At 48.1% G+C, this 21,621-nt stretch overlaps 2 protein-coding genes across 2 annotated transcripts in view; one reads left to right on the top strand and one right to left on the bottom strand.

Annotated features, from left to right (window-relative positions):
• The window catches only part of DVL1 (dishevelled segment polarity protein 1), a 65,962-nt gene extending 53,600 nt beyond the window's left edge, over positions 1–12,362 (top strand). The window contains exons 6-15 of the mRNA XM_082295845.1: positions 89–182; positions 1,128–1,197; positions 1,924–2,063; positions 2,350–2,426; positions 2,880–2,947; positions 4,745–4,822; positions 7,527–7,658; positions 8,305–8,472; positions 9,142–9,348; positions 11,941–12,362. Of these exons, the coding sequence (XP_082151971.1) occupies positions 89–182; positions 1,128–1,197; positions 1,924–2,063; positions 2,350–2,426; positions 2,880–2,947; positions 4,745–4,822; positions 7,527–7,658; positions 8,305–8,472; positions 9,142–9,348; positions 11,941–12,326 (1,420 nt within the window). The 3' untranslated portion in view covers positions 12,327–12,362. The remainder of the gene's footprint in view (positions 1–88; positions 183–1,127; positions 1,198–1,923; positions 2,064–2,349; positions 2,427–2,879; positions 2,948–4,744; positions 4,823–7,526; positions 7,659–8,304; positions 8,473–9,141; positions 9,349–11,940) is intronic.
• A 5,363-nt stretch (positions 12,363–17,725) lies between these two features.
• TAS1R3 (taste 1 receptor member 3) lies at positions 17,726–21,616 on the bottom strand. Its single transcript, XM_082295851.1, has 5 exons — positions 21,316–21,616; positions 19,975–20,754; positions 19,609–19,812; positions 19,401–19,521; positions 17,726–18,917 (listed from the first exon to the last, which is right to left on the bottom strand). Exons 1-5 carry the CDS (start codon positions 21,607–21,609, stop codon positions 17,983–17,985), a joined length of 2,334 nt encoding a protein of 777 aa, XP_082151977.1. The 5' UTR covers positions 21,610–21,616; the 3' UTR covers positions 17,726–17,982.
• Positions 21,617–21,621: the final 5 nt, after the last annotated feature.

Genomic DNA, 21,621 nt, shown 5'->3' with positions numbered 1-21,621 from the left:
TCCTGCTGCTGCAGGAATCAGCTCCTTCTGGCAGAAAATGCAGGTGGCTGAGCCTTGCAGGGGTGACATTTGCTCTCCTTCCCCCCAGGTTGAGCAGCTCCACGGAGCAGAGCACCTCGTCCCGGCTCATCCGGAAGCACAAACGCCGGAGGAGGAAACAAAGGATGCGGCAGATTGACAGGGTAAGGTTGGCACCAGCATGATCCAAGGAGGTGAACTGTGATTTTTGAGAGGAGCTGTTGATGCAGGAAGGGATCCAGGACAGGTCTGTGCCTGTTGAATTCACTGGGAAGGCTCCCTTTGGCTCCAGTCTGAGCTAAATCTCTACATTTGAAGTTCTGCGGATCCAAAGTCAAGTTCTCACCTCTCTCTTTCTCCTTTCACTGTTCAGTGATCCCATTTCTTGTCTTTTCCAAGACCAGTCTGGAGGAGAAGCTCCATTATGATGTGGGAAGGGGTATGAGATGTGCTGGGACTGCATTCTGCTGGAAGGAGAAATCCAAGTTCATAGGAAATCTCAAACCTTTTCCTCTGCCCTTTCTTGTGCCAGTCCTTGGCAGCAGGATGAGGGTGATCCCAAGGACAGAGTCCTGACATAACTGTTTTGTTCTCCCATAAATGTCAGTCTTCTCACATGAAAGAATGAGCTGGCACACACTTTATCACAGGCCAGTGTTTTAGAAGATCTTTGATAAGCACCTTTGTATTTCATTTTGGAGGCAGGGCTGTGTGTCCTCTCACTTCCTGCTGGATCATGTGTTGTTCACCCCTCCCTTTAGGGAGGAGCTGGGGGTGCCATAATTCACACTCCACTGGGTGGAGGATTTAAATGTCTGCCTGTCAGTCACAGCCAGGAAGCAGAAATTATTCATGTGAAGTTCAGCTGAGAAACCTCAATCTAGGCACGTGCTCTGTGTGTTTTGTGATCAAACCTTTGGAGAAAGCGCAGACTGTGTTCAGATTTCTTTCCTTAAGTTTCTAACTGAAGCATAATTTTGAGGATGACTCAATAATTTCTGGATGCCTTTCAATTGGAAGCCTGTTAATCAGTTCATGATGAGTTAATCCTCAGCAGTTCTTACTCTGAGCCATTTAAAACCTTGAGGCTTTTCTGTTGTGTTTTTCAGTCGTCTTCGTTCAGCAGCATCACTGACTCCACCATGTCCCTAAACATCATCACTGTCACACTCAACATGGGTAAGAGGACAAGCCACGTTTTTAATGATGAATTTCAAGTGGTGGAGATGTATTTTGTGATGGTGTGGGAGCCTTTGGAGCCAGGAAAGAATTCCTTGGTTTGAAAGGATGCCAGGTGAATAAAGGGAATGGCAGCTGAGAGTTGCTGCTGTGTTGACTGTGCCTGGATTCCTAATCCAGAACTGCATGGTCCTGGGCCATTTTCAGCAGCAGATCAGTGTTCCTTCCAGGGAAGGAGCTGGAACTCCAGGATGTGCAGGGATTAGGGTAGAAGGGCACTGCTGGTTTGCATTTCTGCTGCTCATGTGTTTCATTGCTCAGCCAGACAGAAATGTGCAGGGCTACCAATGAATTCAGCACCTTTCAGTAGCTCCACACCCTCCCTGCCTCTCTGACATGTGGAAGCAGAATTGCTTCATGTGATCAGTGCTAATTTCCAGGTGTGGACAAGTCTTTTCAGTGCTCTTCCTCTTGCTGCTTTTTTTTTTTTTAATGTAACACTGTCTTGGATGAGAAAATCCTGTCTCTAGCAGCCTTTCCCTGAAGGTGCCAGGCAAATATTCACCCTGGGAGCAGCCTGAGATCGATCATTGCAAGTCAAACCTGGCCCTGCAGATGTGTTGAGAGATGTTTCAAAGCTGAAGCAGCCTCGCTCTTTGCTATCACTCCAACCACTTTATCTGCTTTTTTTTTTCCCTTCCCTACCCTCCACTTGTGTCCATATAGAAAAATACAACTTCCTGGGAATCAGCATTGTGGGACAGAGCAATGACCGGGGGGACGGTGGCATCTACATCGGCTCCATCATGAAAGGAGGGGCAGTGGCAGCGGACGGGCGCATCGAGCCGGGGGACATGCTGCTGCAGGTGGGTCCCTGTCCCCAAATCCTGCTGCTGTGCTCAGCCATCCCACCAACCCCACGGGCTTTAGTAACCAGGGAACAGAATACATTGATACTCAGAGAAATGTAGCACAAAGATCACTGAAATCGGTGATTCTTTGAGATACGCTCTGAGAAACGACATTTCTGCAGCTGCTCCAAGGAATGGAAGCAGTGACCAGGCAGATCAATTGGGGGATTTAATTAAGTAATTAAAACATCTTTAACTTTGCTGCTGCAAAGCCTGACCTCTGCTTTCTGCACCCTCTCAGGTGAATGATGTCAATTTTGAGAACATGAGCAATGACGATGCCGTTCGGGTTCTACGGGAAATAGTCTCCAAACCAGGGTGAGCACATCACAAAACCTCTTCCTCTTTATCCTCCATGTGCTCCTCCATTGGAGCTGGGAAATCAACATTTTGATATCCATCAGCATGACTGATCTCAACTGTGAACTTCTCAGTGTAAATGATGAATAAGTGAGGTTAGTTCTGGCCAAAACCAACACGAAGGAGGAGTTCCCTGGTTTCAGCAGCACTGTTTGTTTATGTGATGAGCATTTTAATATCTCAAGAGCTGATCATCCAACAGATTTCTCCAACAGTGCTCATCATCTGTGCAAAACCAGGAACATCCTGATGTGCTTCATACTGAAAACATTATAAAGCTTCCCAAAACCATTCTCATAATGTATTTGACAACTGCTGGATAGGACTGAGTTTGTTCCAAGTAGTTCTTGTAGCATTTCCAACTCTGTAGGAAGGCTAAGTGTCCTCCTTACCTGTTTTCTTTCTTCCCAGACCTATCAGCCTAACAGTAGCCAAATGCTGGGACCCTACCCCCAGGAGTTATTTCACCATTCCCAGGGGTGAGTACACATTTGGGTTCTTTGCTGGGTTCCTGGGGAGCCTTCAAAGTCTGGAATATTTTCACCTATTTTGGCATCTAAGATTCTACCAGTCCCGGTCTTTTATTTGTTTACTTTTCTTTTGGGAGCCTGGGGTTCAAGATACTTTTTCTGAGATTCCACTGCCCACTGAATTCCTGGGAGTTTTTCTCTTGGTTCATATCTCTGGATCAAGCTCCTAACCTTTTGGGAGGTGATAGTAACCTTTCAATTGATAAAAGATTTAGAGATAATTATGTAAAAAAGCCTCCTTTTCTCACATGTGAACTTCTTAGAGAGAATTCAAACCAAGTGTTTTGAAAATGTGAGGGAAGCAGCAGTGATACACATAAAACACTTTGAAAATGATCTCATTTTCAGTAGCAGTAGAAGATCTGTGCTGATGTGACAAACACAGCTGCCTCCTGCTGGTGAGGGCTGTGCTGGTGGTGCTGGAACCAGTTTGTTCCCAGTCCACAGAAGATGAGAGTGGCACTGAAGATGAGGGTGGAATAAATGCAATAGACTGGTGCAGACTATGGGAGCTCACTCCCGTGAAACCCATAGGAAAACCAGAGAAAAAACAAGGGAACAAGAGAAAACCTCTCAGATTTCTCAAAATCTTGATGTTTGCTGCAGCTCTGACCCTGTTTTCTGTGCTTTTTGTGGTGGTGCAGACTGTGGGACCTCACTCCTGTGAAACCTTTAGGAAAACCAGTATAACTGAAAGAAACCCCCTCAGACCCCTCAAAACCCTGGTGTTTCCTGCAAGTCTGACCCCGTTTTGCTGTCCCTTTGTGGTGGTGCAGACTGTGAGACCTCACTCCCATAAAACTCCCATGAAAACCATTGAAACAACAAGAAAACAAGAGAAAACCCCTCATATCCCTTAACATCTTAGTGTTTCCTGCAAGTCTGACCCCGTTTTCTGTTCCTTTTGTGGTGGTGCAGAATGTGGGACCTCACTCCTGTGAAACCCTTAGGAAAACCAGTATAACTGAAAGAAACCCCCTCAGACCCCTCAAAACCCTGGTGTTTCCTGCAAGTCTGACCCCATTTTGCTGTCCCTTTGTGATGGTGCAGACTGTGGGACCTCACTCTCATGAAACCCATAGAAAAACCATTGAAACAACAAGAAAACAAGAGAAAACCCCTCATATCCCTTAACATCTTAGTGTTTCCTGCAAGTCTGATGCCGTTTTCTGTTCCTTTTGTGGTGGTGCAGACTGTGGGACCTCACTCCCATGAAACTCCTAGGAAAACCAGAGGAACAACAAGAAAACAAGAGAAAACTCCTCATATCCCTTAACATCTTAGTGTTTCCTGCAAGTCTGACGCCGTTTTCTGTTCCTTTTGTGGTGGTGCAGACTGTGGGACCTCACTCCTGTGAAACCCTTAGGAAAACCAGTATAACTGAAAGAAACCCCCTCAGACCCCTCAAAACCCTGGTGTTTCCTGCAAGTCTGACCCCATTTTGCGGCCCCTTTGTGATGGTGCAGACTGTGGGACCTCACTCTCATGAAACCCATAGAAAAACCATTGAAACAAGAAGAGAACAAGAGAAAACCCCTCAGATCCCGTAACATCTTAGTGTTTGCTGCAAGTCTGACCCCGTTTTGCTGTCCTTTTGTGGTGGTGCAGACTGTGGGACTTCCCTCCCATGAAACCCATAGAAAAACCATTGAAACAACAAGAAAACAAGAGAAAACCCCTCAGATCTTTCAAAATCTTGACGCTTGCTACGAGTTTGACCCCGTTTTCTCTCCCTTTTGTTTGCAGCTGAGCCGGTGCGGCCGATCGACCCCGCGGCGTGGATCTCTCATACCACGGCCATGACGGGAGCGTACCCCCGTTACGGTATGAGCCCCTCCATGAGCATCACCACATCTACCAGCTCCTCACTAACAAGCTCAATTCCCGAGTCGGAAAGTAAGTCACCCCCTGGCCAGCCCAGGGCAGGGGGCTGCTCGGGGCCAGCAGGGCCCAGCCACGGGCACGGTGACAGCGGCAGCGGCAGCCAGGCCTTGAAGGGTTTTTCACACTTGGGGAAAGCAGGAAAACTTTTGACAAAGGTTGGAGGTTGATATTGGAGGTATTTGGTCAGGGTTTTGTCTCAGGGAGAAGTGGTTGTTGGTGGTTTTTAAAGATAGGTTCAGGTTTATCCCCTGAGGTGGATGGGAGAGTTCCCTCCTTGCTTTAGTTGGTTTTTAATAATGTCAACGATAATGTTAGCGTTTCGTTCAGGAAATCCTTCCCTGGTATTCACATGGCCTTAGTTGATTCTTTTTTATCCTTTCTTATGATTTTTTATATTTCTAGAATTTATTAAGCAGGCTAAAACCGAGTTTAACATCCTACATAAAATTATGGTTAGATTTCAGCCTTCTTCCTGGTTTGCCTGTCTGTGGCAGTCTAAAAGAGTCATATCCATGAAACCAAGAGGTTGTCGTGATTCAGAGAGGTTTCTTTAATTCAAAAGCCTCTCAGAGCACTCTAATCACAGAATCTTCTGAATTGGAAGGGACCCACAAGGGTCACGGAGTCCAGATCTTAAGTGAGTGGCCCAGACAGGGATCAAACCACAGCCTTGGTGTTACTAACACCATGCTCCAACTCCTTATCTTGGAAATTTGTTTAAGGAGTATTAACTCTTCCTTTCTTTTACTCAGAACGAGACTTTACTTGTAAAATGTCTCAGATTTTATAAGATGAAATTCCACCTCACCTTGGAGGGAAAGGCCAGGGGTTTTTTTTTTTTGTAGGTGTTTATAGCTATCAGGCAGCACCACTGAGGGGAAATAACCTGCAGTAGGAAGCAAGTGAACCCCTTTCCTGCTGGCTGCTTTATCCTGAGATGTGTTTTGAGCCTTACAGGTACTGCTGGAATCCAATGTCTCTGCTGGTTGCTGTCAAACAAGTCTGTACTCATCATTCCTCTTGAACAATTCATGTATCCTGTGCCTTGATTATAGTGCTGGGATTGGGAAGTGGGGAACAGGCACCTTCTCAGTCATTCTTTGAAAATAAAGGTATTTGGGAGCAGAACCACATTTCTGGAGACAGCTTCTCATTTCTGTGCCAGTGACTTAAAATATTTCCTTTCTGGAATGCAAGAGAATAAAGGGTACCCCTGATTTTTATTGTGACCTCTTCCTTCAGCTCAGCCCTGTTACCTGCCCTGACCTGGGTTGGGTGAATTTTCCACAGCTGACTGAATTCAGACCAAAGTTGGGAGCATTTCAGATGCATCTTAGAATTTTCCATATTTGTACAGCAGCTAGAACTTAGAAAATACTGATTTTCTGTTCATATGCAGACGACACGTCTCCAAGAAAATACAATTTATTGCTCCCCATGTACTTGGATATTAGTTTGTTGGTGTATTTTTTTCCCCAGACATGTTGCTTTTTGCCACTAACCAAACTAACTTAAAGCAAAAGCAAAGTTTTAGTGTTTATTTGAGGTTTGTAAGTATTGAAGCTGCATGCAGAGCTGGTCTGGGATGTTTTCATGCATATTGGCAGTGCATGTATGAAAAGAAGCATTTTCAGTTTTCATTGTTTCATGCTTGCTGTACCTTTTTTTATCAAAAATTTTGGGTGGCTGGACAAAAGTGGTTCCCTTGTGCTTTTGGAAGGTGGGTGATGTGGGGAACTGGGAGGAGGGAGGGGAGGAAAGTGTCTCAATTCCTGCTGGAGAAGGGTCTGGGCTACAAACACAGACAAAAAATGAATTTTCTAGGGATGGAAGATGGGACGGGAAGGAGGATTTGACAAGATCAACCTCAACCCTGTTCTGATTTTATTGTAAAAATTTATCAGGAAGGAGTGAAGCCTCTGGGAATTCAGCTCTGCCTGTAATGGTGTGAACTGGGAATGGCTGTGGAGGCATTTGGGAGCTTTTTTTAAAGTGTTCCACAAGAAAGATGCAGGGCAGAGTAATCCTGGGAGGAGTGGATTGTGAGGCTGCCATCTCTGGGACCCTGGGAAGAGTTTTTATGAGGAAATCACTGTCCTTTCTCCTGATGAGGGAAGATTTCTAATTTCAATTCTCCCCAAGAATGTCCTGATCTTTAAAAAAGAAAACAACTGGACATGGATTGAGCCATGGTCATCCTCTTTCTCCATGCAGCTGGGTGTTACTGCTGACAATGAACCCAAACCCAAAAGAACAAACCCCAAAAGCTTGTCCCACAAACACTGATCCCTTGGGTGGAAGGGCTGTTCCTGAGAAATTGAAACGGGAAATGATGGATCACAGAACTCCCTGGATTTCATTTCCTGCCAATCTTGATGTAAAATGGATCCTGGAGCTGCTCTGGGAAGCCAAGACATGGGGACTCAGCATTCCTGAGCCCAAAATCTGAAGAATTGCTACAAATGCTGTAATTTACTCCATGGATGAGGGTGCATTTGGGAACCTTTGTGTCTTTTTTTTTTTTCCCTTTTTTTTTTTGCATCTGTTAGTAAAAGTGTATTTTTGTTCCATCCAAACCGGGAGCTGAGAAGTTCTTTCAGACTCAGTTCATTTCAAAGCAGCCTGTGACCTCTCTTCCTTTTAGAATTAGAAGAATCTCCCTTAACTGTGAAGAGTGACATGGCTACTATTGTCAAGGTTATGCAGCTGCCAGACTCAGGCCTTGAAATTCGGGACAGGATGTGGTTAAAAATCACCATCTCCAATGCAGTCATAGGTAAGCAGATCCCAGGAATGCTTGTGGGGGGAAAATAGTGACTTAGTGGAAATAGGCTCAAGAAACTGCCTTTTTATGAGCTTTTTTTTCATGTCTGTGACCTCTTTTATTCCATTTATGGACAGCTCTAAGTGTGACAGGAAATAACTCTTGTTTGAGCCTGGGCAGCCAAAATTGCTGCACATTTCTCATGCCCACACAGAGCTGGTTCTTAATCCTTTGTTTTTATATCTCAGGTTTTCAGGTGGCTCTAGAAATCTGCCCAAGTTCAGCAGAGCAACTGGAATTCCAGTTCCAGACAACCACACAACCTTAATGAAGCCTCTTAATTAGATTTCAAATCACCACAGCCAGTCAGCCTGTGCTAGCATTCAGTCAGTTCAGGCTGTAGGTGCTTTTTTGTTGAGGAAGGGGTTGGAGCACAGGTTTCTTGGCAATCTAAAATCTGCCTCTTGAGGAAAGTGATTCCCAGTCACTTCTCCTCTGCAAATCCAGAGAAAAATTCGTTTTCACTCCTGCAGCTCAAACCTTGAGTTGCAGTGTGTGTGCAAATAAGATTTTTTCCGTGGGTATTTAGTGTCAGTGCCCATGTGGGTGTTCAGCTGGCACAATTTGGCTCAGATGATCCCGTGTCTCCACATTTCAGGAGCAGATGTGGTGGACTGGCTTTACACACACGTGGAAGGCTTCAAGGACCGCCGGGAGGCCAGGAAATACGCCAGCAGCATGTTGAAACACGGCTACCTCAGGCACACTGTGAACAAGATCACCTTCTCAGAGCAGTGCTATTACGTCTTTGGAGACCTCTGTGGCAGTAAGTCCCCACCTGGGAAGGGCAGAGCTGTCCCTGTATCACTTCTGTGGCTCGAGGATGCACAGAGATTCCCCTCGTGCGTCCTCACGATGAAGAATTTCGTGAGGGAGAATTTCCGTGAGGGTGACAGAGCTCTGGAGCAGCTGCCCTGGGAGGGGGTGGAGTCTCTCTGGAGATGTTCCAAACCCAGCTGGATACATTCCTGTGTCACCTGCTCCAGGGTTGGACAGGAGGGTTGGACAGGGGGATCTCCAGAGGTCCCTTCTAACGCTGACTGTCCTGGGATTCTGTGGGGTTTCACGAGGGATGTCCCAGAACAGGCCATTACCCTGAATTTGTGTGACAAGTGGCTGATGCTCCCTGTTAGTCCAAGCAAGGAGAGCACTTGGGGGAGGATGAACCCATCAAGTAGAGCACTGAGGACAGCAGGATTTATTTCTGGTGGTGCCACAGACTCCCTGCTTGTCAGTCCCACTGAATTTCCAGTCTGGAAAAGGGGGATGTTCTCACCCTGTCCTCACCCTTTCCTCACCCTGTTCTCACCTCTCACTGCTGGGTGAGAAGGCTGATTCCAGGGGGTTGCTAAGCTTCGAATGCCTCCATGAATGAATTCACAGGGATTTTTATACCTGCTGGGTAAGAAGTTTTCACCTTTCCTTTCTTTCCCAGATCTGGCTGCACTGAACCTTAACAACGGTTCCAGCGGTGCCTCAGACCAGGACACCCTGGCTCCCCTCCCACACCCCGCTGCTCCCTGGCCCCTGGGCCAAGGATATCCCTACCAGTATCCTCTGCCCCCTCCTTGTTTCCCACCAGCATACCAAGACCCAGGCTTTAGCTATGGCAGTGGCAGTGCAGGCAGCCAGCAAAGTGAAGGTAAGATGGGTTCATTGGGTGTGAATCCCACAGCTCTCATTATCCCCGACCATTTGCTTGAGTTCCTTTGTGCTGTCCGTGCCTGTCTCGTGGTTGTGTTTGCTCCCTGCATGGATTGTGTGCAACAGCACTTAATCGAAGGTGTTTGTGTCTGTGGAGGAGTGGGTTTGGCTTTCAGCTCTCTGTAGAAACTGCCAGGCCTTAACCAGGTCAGGAATTGCCAGCAGTGGGGTTGATGTTGCTGGAAATGAGGCAATTTCTGTGCTGGTGGGACAGGGATTTAGAACCAAGGAGCTCTTGGCTTTTCACTTCAGTGCTCAGCACAAAAGGAAAACCACGTTTTTATGCTGGTGTGAGACAAGTGGGAGGTGGCCAGCCAGGGGTTTCCAGGGCTGAAACACTGCTCACAGGGAGGAGAGTGTCTGCTGGCATGTGTGACAGGGATGGGAAGAGAATTCTGCATGGATTAAAGACCTGCCCTCCTCCTCTTTCTGCCCTAGCATGATGCTGTGATTCATTTTTAACCTTAGTAAATAAAATTCTGTTGGTTTTGGCTGCACAGATTTTTTTTTTTTTTTAAATCACTCCCAGAGTGAGTTTTGCTTTTGGAAATGCTGCCAGTAAAGAAGGGGTGAGGACTCCTTGTGTTTTTACAGTGAGCATGCAGTAAATTGGATGTCACTTATCCCTGTTTACCACAGCCAGTCAGATTTTGCAAAATGGCACAAAAGGGTTTCAGAACAGGAGCTTGCTCACGGGATTTTAGCCCAGCTGCTTTTCACCTTATCTCAAGATAAGAAATATCCACAAGGAAGCTCCCAGAGGTGTTAGAACTGGAAACTCATCGCCCTGGACAGAACGTGGGGGTGGATTTTTGGCAGCTGCTTCTGTGAGCAGTAGGAATTCTCTCCCTGCTGCTGGAATAGGAAAGGAATGGTGTTTTATCCATGCTGTGGAGAGCCTCCCAAAAAGTGCCAGGGTGTTCAGCTCTGAAAGGTTTCCACTCTTCCCTCGTGGAAAACAACTTCTGTGCTGTTTCTTGTTTTGTAACTGTTATTCCCTTGTTTTGTCCTGAGCAAGCGTTAGACTGAAGGATTCCTAGAGGAATGGCTGACTCTAGGGGATTGGTAAGCTGCAAATGCCTCCATAATGAATTCACAGCATGACCATTTTTAGACTCTTGTGACCCAAATGTTCAGCTGTATTCTTTTTTTTTTTTTTTTTTTTTTTTAATTTTTAGTTTTATTTTTAGTTTGAATTGTCTTGGACGCTCAACCTGTCTCAGTGCACAGTGGTGTGACATTGGCATGTCAACCTGTCTGGCCCCTGTGGGACTGTGCTGCAGCAGCTCAGAGGGGAGGGAATCAGGTGGGAAAACCCTGTCCCCAGGCTCTCCAGAAAATAAATAGTCCAAATTTATGATGGTGTCACCCCTCTGGGTTGAATTTCTCCACCAGTGCCCTTCCACTGCCCATTTATTGATGGCCACGTGGCTGAGGCAGGTGCTGGGAGTGCTGGAACACAAGGCTGCACTCAAAACAGTGTTAGAATTGGGGTTTTGTGCCCTTTCTCTTTTATCTGCACTGTTAGATCATAACAATCAGCAAATACCACTTCAGAGGCTCAGAATATTCACTTAAAATCCAGTGGTTTTGTGGTCTGTTTTCCATCTCTCTGGCACTCTGCAGGGAATGCAGCCTTTCCCCCCCAAAACCAGCCTGGTTTCGCATCTCCCCAGGCAGCTGGAGCAGCAGAAGTGATGGGCTCAAGAAGGAGCAGCTCAAAATCATTCTGTTTTTCCCAGCTCAGTGGCTCATTCAGACTCAAAAGCTGGTCCCCTGTTCTGCTGGCTGGGGATCCTTTTTGGGAACTCCATCTTACACTAAGGTGGAATTTAATGGGATATTCCTTGGGTTGCTTAGTTGGATTTTAAAAAAGGAACTGTTTCCTAATCTCTCATGGGAACAGAGCAAGACCTTCAACTTCCATAAAAAATCACTTCTTGAAGTTCAGTGTAGCTTGTTTGTAGCATCAACTCAGCTGATACTCAGTGGCAATTCTTCGGTTTTCCAAGATTTAGTGGCCTCTCTTGGGAGCAACATCCTGTGTGTTACTGATTGATGGTAGAGCAGTTCAGGAACTGTTTTCTAGGGAATCCTCCAACAGCACAACGCTTTAGTGAGGAATTTTAAAAGAACCTCCCCACTGAAGCCAACAAAACCTCAGGGATCTGAGTGTGCCCAAGGGTGACAGAAAAGGCAAAGGGGTTTCTTGTGGAAAAGGTAGAAAATACCAAAGCAGAGACAACTAGAATTAAACCTCATTCGCTTGAGTCAGCCCCCAAATTCCTACTTTGTCTTCCCGTTCCCGCTCCTCCCCTCTCCCAGCAGGATGGATTTGAGCCAGGAGCTGGAGTTTAGCTGCTGCTTTCACCGTGCAAGCCCTGAGGTGTCTGTGTGTCCCCAATGCATGGCACAACCCTCACTGCCAACCACCAGCACGCCCGGGCTGACAACGTGGGATGCACCAGCAGAGCCGAGCTAACCCCGCTCTTCTCTCCTGTTTTTTTTCCCCTCTCCGTGGGGGTGGCAGGGAGCAAAAGCAGCGGCTCCAACCGGAGCACCAGCGAGACCAGCAGGAGAGCCGTGGGCAGGGAGAAGGAGCGCAAGTCCGGGGGCAGCGGCAGCGAGTCGGAGCCCGCGGCGCGGCGGGAGCGGCCGCTCAGCCAGCTCAGCCAGCGCAGCCACGGCTCGGCCAGCGACAGGAGCCACCAGAGCCACCACTCGTACGGGCCCCCGGGGGTGCCCCCCTTGTACAGCCTGCCCAAGCTGGGCTCCAAGGTGTACGGCACCAGTGGCCCGCCCGGGGGGCCCCCGGTGCGCGAGCTGAGCGCCGTGCCGCCCGAGCTCACCGGGAGCCGCCAGTCCTTCCAGAAGGCCATGGGCAACCCTTGCGAGTTCTTCGTGGACATCATGTGAGAGGAAGTGCCTTCAAAAGACTCTGCACAGTGGGCGAAGGGGTGGTTTGGGGGGGTTTTTTGGTTGGTTTTTTTTTTTTTTTTGGGGTGGGGGTGGATGGGTTGGGGTCGTTGTGGAACACTCAGTGGAAGAGGCTTGGCTGTCTTGCATGTCACACCTTCCTGTTTGCAAGTGTGTCGCGGAAAAAAAATCGACAAAACTGAACAAAAAAAGGAAAAAGGAAAAAAAAAAAGACAAAAAAACCACCCCCCCCCCCAAAAAAGGAACAACAACAACAAAATCTCCTGGGATTGTTAAATATCTGCAAATCGATGGCATCTTTTCTTTATTTTTTTCCCCCCTTCCCCATCTTGTTTTGGATTGTGAATGGCTGGTGTATATTCACATCTTAATGAGCTTTGGTCGTTGTGGCACCTACTTCAATGGAATTACTGTCTCTTTTTGGGCTGATTGGAGGACTGTTGTTTCACCTGACTTCTAAATTCCTGACAATGCATAGGAGCACTTTTATTTTTCCCTGCTTTTTCTCTTGCAAGGACAAAACGACTGCTGGCTGGTATCTGGGATACTGCCTTGGAATGCTGTTTCTTGGATGCATCCATAGCTCTAAGCAGACATGGCACCCACAAGTGCTTGGAAAGGAGCAGGATCCAACCAATTCCTAGAGGAAAACAAAGCTGTGGCTACCTTCTGCTGAGTAGGGAGTATAAATCAATCTTTCTTGGGTTCTTGGAGGGGGTTTTTTTTAAAGATATTCTATCAAAGGAGTGCTGGAGTCTTGCTACTGTATGTGTTCATTGTGCAGAACTTGTAAAGTTATTTCCTTCAGTTATTTCCTTATTTCCCAGCAGTGATTTCCCAGCTGCAGTCGGCTCCTGGGCATTTCAGTCACATCCCTGCTGACAGGTGTGGCTGTTCCCTCTGGATGTGCACTTGCTTGCAGGTTGGAGGAGTTATTCCCACAGAAACAGGACAATTGCTGCAATTCTGTCAGCTTTTCCCTTTTGAAGGGGCTGTTTATCCCATTCCAGCAGAGACACTGGGAAATCCTGGCTCCCACTGGGACGTGGCTCTTCACTCTGTTCCTTTCTTCCTTTCTGAGCAGAACCTTTCTCTTTATTTGTTCAAGCAGAGACCTGGAGATGTCTGATTCCCCCAGGAACATTTCTGAGCACAGGCAGGGCTGGCTGTGGGCAGGGAGCTGTGAGGGTGTCTGAGAACAGATCAGAAATGGTACAAAAAGAAATCCTTACCCCTGGCACCAAGTGAGACCCACCCTGCTGAGGAGCTCTGCCTGAAGCAGCTGCTGTTGAATATCCCCAAGATTTAATTTCTGGGTATTTTCTGCTCTCAGGCTCTGGAAAGTAAATTCAGGAACCTTCAGTGATATTTAAGAAGCTTTTTTAAGGTATGGTGAGCACAGCCACCCTCTGCCACAGTGGCTCATTTAATGGGACACGAGCTGCAGCTACTCAGTGGCATTTGACCATGGGGCCATCCCTTGGTTAAATCCTCTTCTCTGAGATCCCTGCTGCTGGCAGGATTTAGGACAGGTGCTTTAAAATCAGTCTTGACTGTAAAGAAGCATTTCACTGGTGAGAAGCTTCTTTTTGGTCTGTTCCATGCTTTTTGGGTAAATACCCAAGGTGGATGTGAAAAGAGAACATCTTTCTCTCTGTACACACACAGTTCATTTATCACCCTGAAAACTGACTCTCCTAACTGCCCATTTCATTCTGGTCTTTCACTTCTTCTCCTTTTCCCACCTCTGTGCAAACACCTCCCTCTGTCAGAGATTCCAGGTGTTTGTGTTGATGGGAGACTCAATTTCTCCTTCCCCAGGGAGCCAGGCATTTGGGAAGCTGTGTCACTCAGCCCATTTCTGGGCTTCTAAATTGATTTTCTTTACAAAAACCTCCCCCAAAAAAGCTGCCCAGGGTTTCTGAAAGCAGAGCTTTCATCACCATCCATGGATGGCTCCTCAAAAAAAGTGGCCCTGCCTAAAGTCCTGTACAACAGGACCTTTCTTTTCCTTCCCTCCTCCTCCTCCCAGCTGCACAAGATGCAAACCTGACTTGGTAAATTATTCTGAAAGATTGACACTTCAAGCAACGAAGCAAATCAGGGTAAAATAATGGTGGAATTCTGCTCTGTCTCCAGGAGACAGCGTTGAGGAGTCTGTGACTTTACTGACAATCACTAGTAGTTCTACTTTGAAATTAATTGAAACTTTTCTGGCCTCTTATAAATCATGATTTCTCTGGCCCTGTTTAAGGCAGAACTCAGAGGGCTGGAGGAAAAAAAAAGTCTCCTTTTAATATTTCCAAAAGGGATTAAAGCTGGGGGCTGAGCTTTCACCCGTGTTTAATTTCCTCGTGTCTTTTCCAAGAGTTGCAGTTTACACACCTGCTGGGGGTTTTGTTTTGTCTCGTGGTTTTGCTGTTGGCAGAAACTGTTCTGTGTCTTGCTGGTCTTTGCTGCTATGTTGAAAAATGGCTGTGTTCTAAACGTGTGTGCTCATGGGTCACTCTGGAGCGAGGCTGGGGATCCATAACACGTGGGAAAGCGTTTGCTGAGGAAATCAGGCTGGAGGAGCTTCACCCACTGCAGCTAAAGGATGCTCTGGGTGTTGTTCCAGCTGGATCCTGCTGTTTCCAGAGAGAGTAGGGGGGAGCAGTGCCCCTCTTGAACAGTGCAATATTGAACAGCAACCCAAAAAACCTGCATTTCCCCACCGTGGAGAGGCTGGGCTGAGGCTGTACAAGCTTGGGCCTGAATCTTTGCCAGATCTCCATTTCCACAAGGGAACAGAGGCAGGAGATTTCCCAGATCCCATCCTTTCAGTGCATGTGCATGTGTCTTTCCAACCAGGAGGCCCCGGGAGCTCCCTGTGCAGCTTTCTCCTGTTGGGCACAGCATTCCCTGCAGGAACACGTGCCACTGGTGCCAGTGGAGCTGCTCACAGAGGCATTTGTGCCACGTGGAAGGAAACTTGGGGGCTGGAGTGCTGCAGGCCCACCTGTTTCTCTCCTACCAGGGCCTGAAATTTAGTTTTGGTTTAATGGCCCTGGAGTGCTGTGGCTCCAGGGAGAGGTTTGCTATGCAGGGCATGGAAATGCCCTCACAACAGGAGCCTGAAGTAATTTGGCATTTTTATTCTGTGCTCTGCAGCTGAGCTCAATGCTCACACATCCCTGCCTCAGATCCAGCAGCGGGGATGTCTGGAGGATCATGGAAAAGGGTGAGGAAACACTTTGGGATGACATCTCCCACCCACAGGAGGCAGGATCTGCAGGGGTAGCGTCTCCACCCAGTATTTTAACTCTGAGGAGTAAATTCTTTTAGCAAATAGTCTTAAAAGCATGCTGGTGTCTTTTACCTCCTGTTAATGGATCTGCTTTTCCAAGGAAACAGTCCCCTGGACACTTTATCCAAAGGTTTTATTGGATGGCAAGCAATGATGCACAGACGTTGACTTTTGCTATGATTTTTGTTCTCTCCAAAATGGGCAGTCCCCTCCTGAGACTTGACAGCTCATGGGTTGATGTAATTGTTTTGGGGTTTTTTTGTTTGTTTGTTTGTTTTGCATTTAACTGGATTGTAATAAGATTGACTTAAAATTATTAATTCTAATCAGTGATTAGAAATACATGTAAAGAATTTTATGTACAGTAGAGGAACAAAGTTACATGATTTTAAATAATGAAAAACCCAGACTATCACCTATCCTAGAATTGGTTCTACTCAAAGAGTGACCTCTTATTAGCATGGACTGCACTGTTCCTGTTAAATGTCTATTGCATAATTGAATTCTTTTTTGTAGATATTGTATTAAAACCCAAGTGTCTGTATAGTTAATATATAGCTGCTTATGTGTAAATGCTATTTTAAACACTAAAAAGCTTTTAATTTTATGTGATAACCACAGTGTACGTGTTCAGTTCTTTGCAGTATTGCATTATCCTTTAATCAAGGTGGAGGAAATACTGGTTAAATCTTATTTTTCCCCTGCCACTGAAGTTTGTTGGTGATTATTCAGGTACAGGGAGGTTCTGTGAGAGCTCTAATATCCAGAGTTTTCCTGCTGCAGCCCCAGGAAATGAATGTGCTGGGAAAACCCCTCAGTTTGTTTAGCTGTTCCATATAAACATTCCCTATTTTTGGACTCTCCAGCAGAAACAAGGATCACTGGGACACGCTCTGGTGAGCCTTGTGTTTGTCAGGGCACCCAGGCTCTCTGTGGGGTCTGAGGGGCTCAGCTGGACTCAAGATTTAAAGGTCTTTTCCAGCCTAAATAATTCTAATTTTCCAGCCTAAAGAAAAAGAACAAGCAGAGCTTGGTGAAGCAGATTCCCTGATCCCAGCTGATAAAAATCAAACAGCAAAGGGAGAATCAAGCATTGTTTAAATGCCATAAATCCCAGCATTTCCCATTTAGGTGGGTATTAAATTATCAGAATTCAGGTGAATATTATCATAATTTTGGACAACCTTTTCCTGCAGGGCCTGGTGGAGTTAAATCAGGTTTTTTTTCCCTTCCCTGTTTCTGGAATGATGATCAAAAGTTGTTTAATGCTTCTCTGCTCTGAAACCACAGCCCTGGAGCAAGGAATACTGAGAGTCAGGTGCACCAACATGGTTGTGAAGATTTCCTGCAGGCCCCAGGAACAAGGACTCCAGGCTCCAGGTCAGAGTTTTGGTTTTTTTAATCACACTGAGGAATAATTTTGCATGCAGGTGATCACAAAAATCTGGCACAAGTAACTCTGCAGCGTGCCAAGAGGTTCTTTAGGTTTTTTTTAAGAATGAAAATATTCATTGGTTAAAATGAATTTGCAAATTCTTCAGTTGAGCTGGACTGATTAAATTCCAGTAACACACAGTGGAGAGATGGAAAATTTTTAATTTAGGGAATAAAAGAGCAGAAATGGAAAAACTTTTAAGGAACAGAAGAGCAGAATAGTTACTTGTGAACATGAGTGGGGAAAAGATCTTGGTGATGTGAGTGGATATTTACTTGGTACTGTTTGGCAGCATTTTGGTGACCTTTGCCTGGTTTTTTTTGGGATGGAGGAACCTCCTGCTGTGCCTTTGGAGAGTGGGATTTGCACACTGCTCATTTCCATGTGTCCTTCCCTGATTTCCATGGAACACAAATCGAGTGAACAGGGATTTGAATGGGTAATGCCCCCTTTATCTCACACACACAACTGCTGTGACCTGTCAGAATGTTCTTTTTACTTCTCTTTTATTGGATAGATTTGAAAATTCTTACAAGGCTTGGGAAAGGATTTCTGGATGTATCTCTGGAGCTGTTACCTGGTTAATAAGAAAGGGAAATTATCAGGAGTGTTTACAGGGAAATGGTGTGGGTGAGGCTTCTGGCTGACATTGCCAGACTCAAGAGATTGATGTAAAATACAATTTCTGGAGGTTGTTTCATTAACTGAGCCTATTTTTGGCTCCTTTTGGGGGTTGAAATGTGTTTCCAGAGAGGATGGAGGCTGCTCTTCTGGACTCCAGCTGCTGAGCAGAGCCCTGTGCTTTCACAGCTCAGTTCATGTGGTGATTGTGCCTGGGACCAGAGAGTGCTCAGAAACAGGATTATCTCCTTAAAAACAGCTTCTGCTGAGGAGCAGGCGACAGAGGATGTGGTTTATTGTCTGTTCACCGAGTCCTCCTTTGGCTCCTCGTCAGTGAGGTTCTGGAAATAATCCCCTGTGTTCAGATCAGGCCTAAACACCATGATGTAGCACTTGGGGATGAAGTAGCTCACCAAGATCCCCAGAGTGGTGGCCAGGATGGTGCAAATCTGAGTGACAGCCCTGAGGACCGTCCTCAGCGTGGCAAAAATCACGATGAAGAAGATCCAGATGATGAAATAGATGAGGGTGGCAAAGGTGATGCCCCTGGCCACGTTGTACCTCTGGCTGGGGGTTTGCACCATGAAGGTGCACAGGAAGCAGGCGAAGGCCAGGCAGCTGTTGTAGCCATGCAGGAGGGCAAAGGCAGCCCAGGACTTGGTGCCACACACCAGCAGCACCTCGCTGGGCAGGGACTGGTAGTCAGCCACCAGGAAATCGGGGCCCAGCCAGAGGTGGCAGAGGCAGAGCAAGCCCTCGGTGAGGAGGGACGCGGCCACCAGCAGCCAGGCCCTGCTGTGGGTCACCCAGCGCAGGAGCCTGGGGGCACAGCGGGGGAACTCTGTCACCAGGGTGATCTCCAGGGCCTTGGGGACGAAGGTGGAGAAGCAGCCATTGAGGCACAGGGCGTAGGAGAGCTGCTGTGCCGTGCACAGCCCGTCACTGGGCTTGCCCACGTACAGGCAGCAGCTGAGGCTCAGCAGCACCAGCGAGAGCAGGGCAAAGAGGCTCCTGCCACCCCCAGACACCTGCACCAGCGGGGTCTGCCTGTGCTTCAGGAAGAGCAGCGCTGTCCCACAGCTCAGGGCCGTGCTGAGGGCCGTCAGGGTCACCAAGGCCACGGCCAGGGGCTCGTCCCAGAACAGGAACCTCTCGCTGCGGTCGTGGCACCGCGTGCTGCGGGCAGGGGCCCACTGGTGCTGCGGGCACGGGGAGCAGCTGGTGCTGTCTGCAAAGAGAGCCTGGTTGACCACCCTGCAGCCCCTGGGGACTTGCCACCCCTGGCAGGCCCTGGGGGTGGAGCACAGATGGGGATTAGGTGGTGGTCTGGGTGGTTTGCCTGTTTCCCTCCCTCCAAGGCGTGTTGGATCTCCAAACCTTGGGATAGTTCATCCTCTCCTTTTCCACCCTCCTCCCTGAAGGATCTTTGTATTTCCTGCCACTGTTTCCCTTCCCCAGCAATCCCAGAATATTATCCTATGCCTCTCTTCTACCTATGCCCCCAGAATTCCATCATACCCCCCTCTCCTACCTCTGGAGATGTTGTCCTCATTCTCTCCCTCTGGGCCCAACAGGGGCAGGTCCCCAGTGAAGATCAGAACAGGGAGGGGAACACCTGGCAGTGCTCATGGAGCAGAGCTCCCAGCTCATCATTACCTCGACCAGTAGATAGAATAATCCAGTTAAAGCCCTTAAATTCCCCAGACCTCACCTGTGCTGCTCCAGAAGGTGTTTTTTGGACAGTCTGTGCAGTCATAGCAGCAAAGGTTGAATCCTTTTATTCGTCTGAATTGTCCTGGCTGGCAGCGCCTGAAGCACTCGGATGTGGGCTCCTGGCAAAGGCAGGAATGAGCATCAGCCAGGCACCTTCAGGAGAATTGCAATCTCCAACAAATCAGAATGAATTGTGCCATTTTTACCTTCTGATCTGCAGTGTGGAACTGGATCTGGGACTTTCGGATGTACAGGGACTGGTCATAGTCCCCCACAGGCAGATAGGTCAGGGTGCCGTTCCTCCAGGCCCAGAAGATGAGTTTGTATCCAGTGTTTGTGCTGTGGGATTGATCAAACCTGAAGCTCTGGCCGTTTACCTCGAACGGGAGGGTGTTCATGAAGTGCAGCAGCTGGGGAGGAAATGAAATGAAAATTGATTTGGGTACAGTCATTCTTGTTTGGAGGATAATTCTGCAAGCTGGAATCAGTTGTCCCTTAGGAGGGCTGAGATTGGGACAATCTGGCTGTGATGTGACAAAAACCAGCTGTTTGCCCCTCAGATCTTTCCTCACCTCCCAGGACCTGATGGATGTTCTGGGACAGGCTTTGGGGGTGCAGCCCAGGGCTCTGTGCAGGGCGTGGGCCACGCCGTACACGGCCACTTGCACCGGCTGCACCGTGGTCACCCTGAGCATGGGGCTGATGTCCCCAAGGGTGACGTGGCCGCACTGCCGGCAGTGCGTGTCCAGCACCTCGGCGTTCATGAGGCGACTGAGCTCCCTGGACTCCCTGCAGAACTCCTCCTGCTCAACAGAGCTGAAGAGCTCAGCCACGTACTCCTGGAAGCCAGGGACTGTCCCTGTTCTCATGACAAAGCCCAGCACTGTCCCGATGCTCTGGATGCTCGGGATGGAGGCAGCGATGTCAGACAGCATCCAGGCTTCCGTGCCAATCCAGACCTTCTTGCCCAGCCCCATCCTGATGCTGTGCTCCAGCAGGGCCTGGGCTGGCAGGCTGAAGGCAAACAGCACAATGACGTTGACTTTGGTGCTGTTAATTGATTTAATTGTGTCTTCCAGCTGCTTTTTGGCGTTGGGCTCGGCCAGGTCTGTGGGGATGAGCCCCTCGAAGGCGATGCAGATGTTGTTGTTGCCAACCATGCTCAGGAAGAGAGCCTGGGCCCTTCGGCCGTACTCATCATCGCTGCCAATGGTGGCGATCCAGTTCCAGCCGAACTGGTTGAGGAGCAGCACCACGGCTTCCACCAGGTTCTTGTCGCTGGGAACGGTGCGGTAGAAGGACGGGTACAGCTCCGTGTTGCTGAGGGTGTCGCTGCTGGCCCCATAGCTGACCTGTGGGTGTGGAACACAGAGGAAGTGAGGGAAAGAGGGAAGTGGCCACAGTCCAGGTCACTCACCCGGTTTCTTTTTCTTTAGTTTTAGTGCATTGAATTTGAAAAAATGGATGGGATGGTGGTAAAAACTCATCCCCCAAGGGGTGGGTCCGTCGTGGCTGCATTCACCAAGACAGCCATGAATTGTCTCCTTTATGACCCTTTTCACTAATGAAGTGATAATTAACGACTGTGTAACGATACACCCAAGACTCTGATATTTCTTAGCCCGGGGGTAAACCTCCCTGATCATTAGAGCTCTCTGTTGTGGTAACTGAGTGTTTAATCACAGATGGATTGTCACGGGGGTCCTCCAGGAGCTCTGTTACGCCCATTTTACATGGATCAGAGTGGTCTGAGCTCTGTTCTCTCAGGGAAATTAAACACTCGAGTGTGTCCAGGAGGGGCAGTTCGATGACCCACCCAAACCACTCTGGAAATCTGTGGCAGAGGAGAGACTGCAATCTGTGCTTTAACCATCAAGAGGGAGAATTCCTGCTTCTCCAGAGAGCTTCTTTACCTGTGGGATCAAGAAGGAGCTGAAGAGCTTGGCTGTCACCAGGCAGAGATCTGACTTGTGGGGCCCGATGACGGCGGTGACGCGGGGCTGGTACTCGGTGTAGTTGCAGAGAACCCCGATCCCTGTGGTGCCATTCCGGGTCAGGAACAGCAGGCTGGGCTGCAGGGCCACCAGGGCCTCGAAGCATGTGTCATACATGTCATATCCCAGCGTTATTCCCGGGAGCAGGGAGCTGGAATTGTTGATCTGCTCGATGGCAAACCTCATCCCCAGAGCCCAGATCAGCCCGTCCATGAATAACCTGAG

Source organism: Coloeus monedula (genome assembly GCF_965178545.1).
Source record: "Coloeus monedula genome assembly, chromosome: 22".
Classification (NCBI taxonomy): Eukaryota; Metazoa; Chordata; class Aves; order Passeriformes; family Corvidae; genus Coloeus; species Coloeus monedula.
This window is presented reverse-complemented; position numbering and strand designations above follow the sequence as displayed.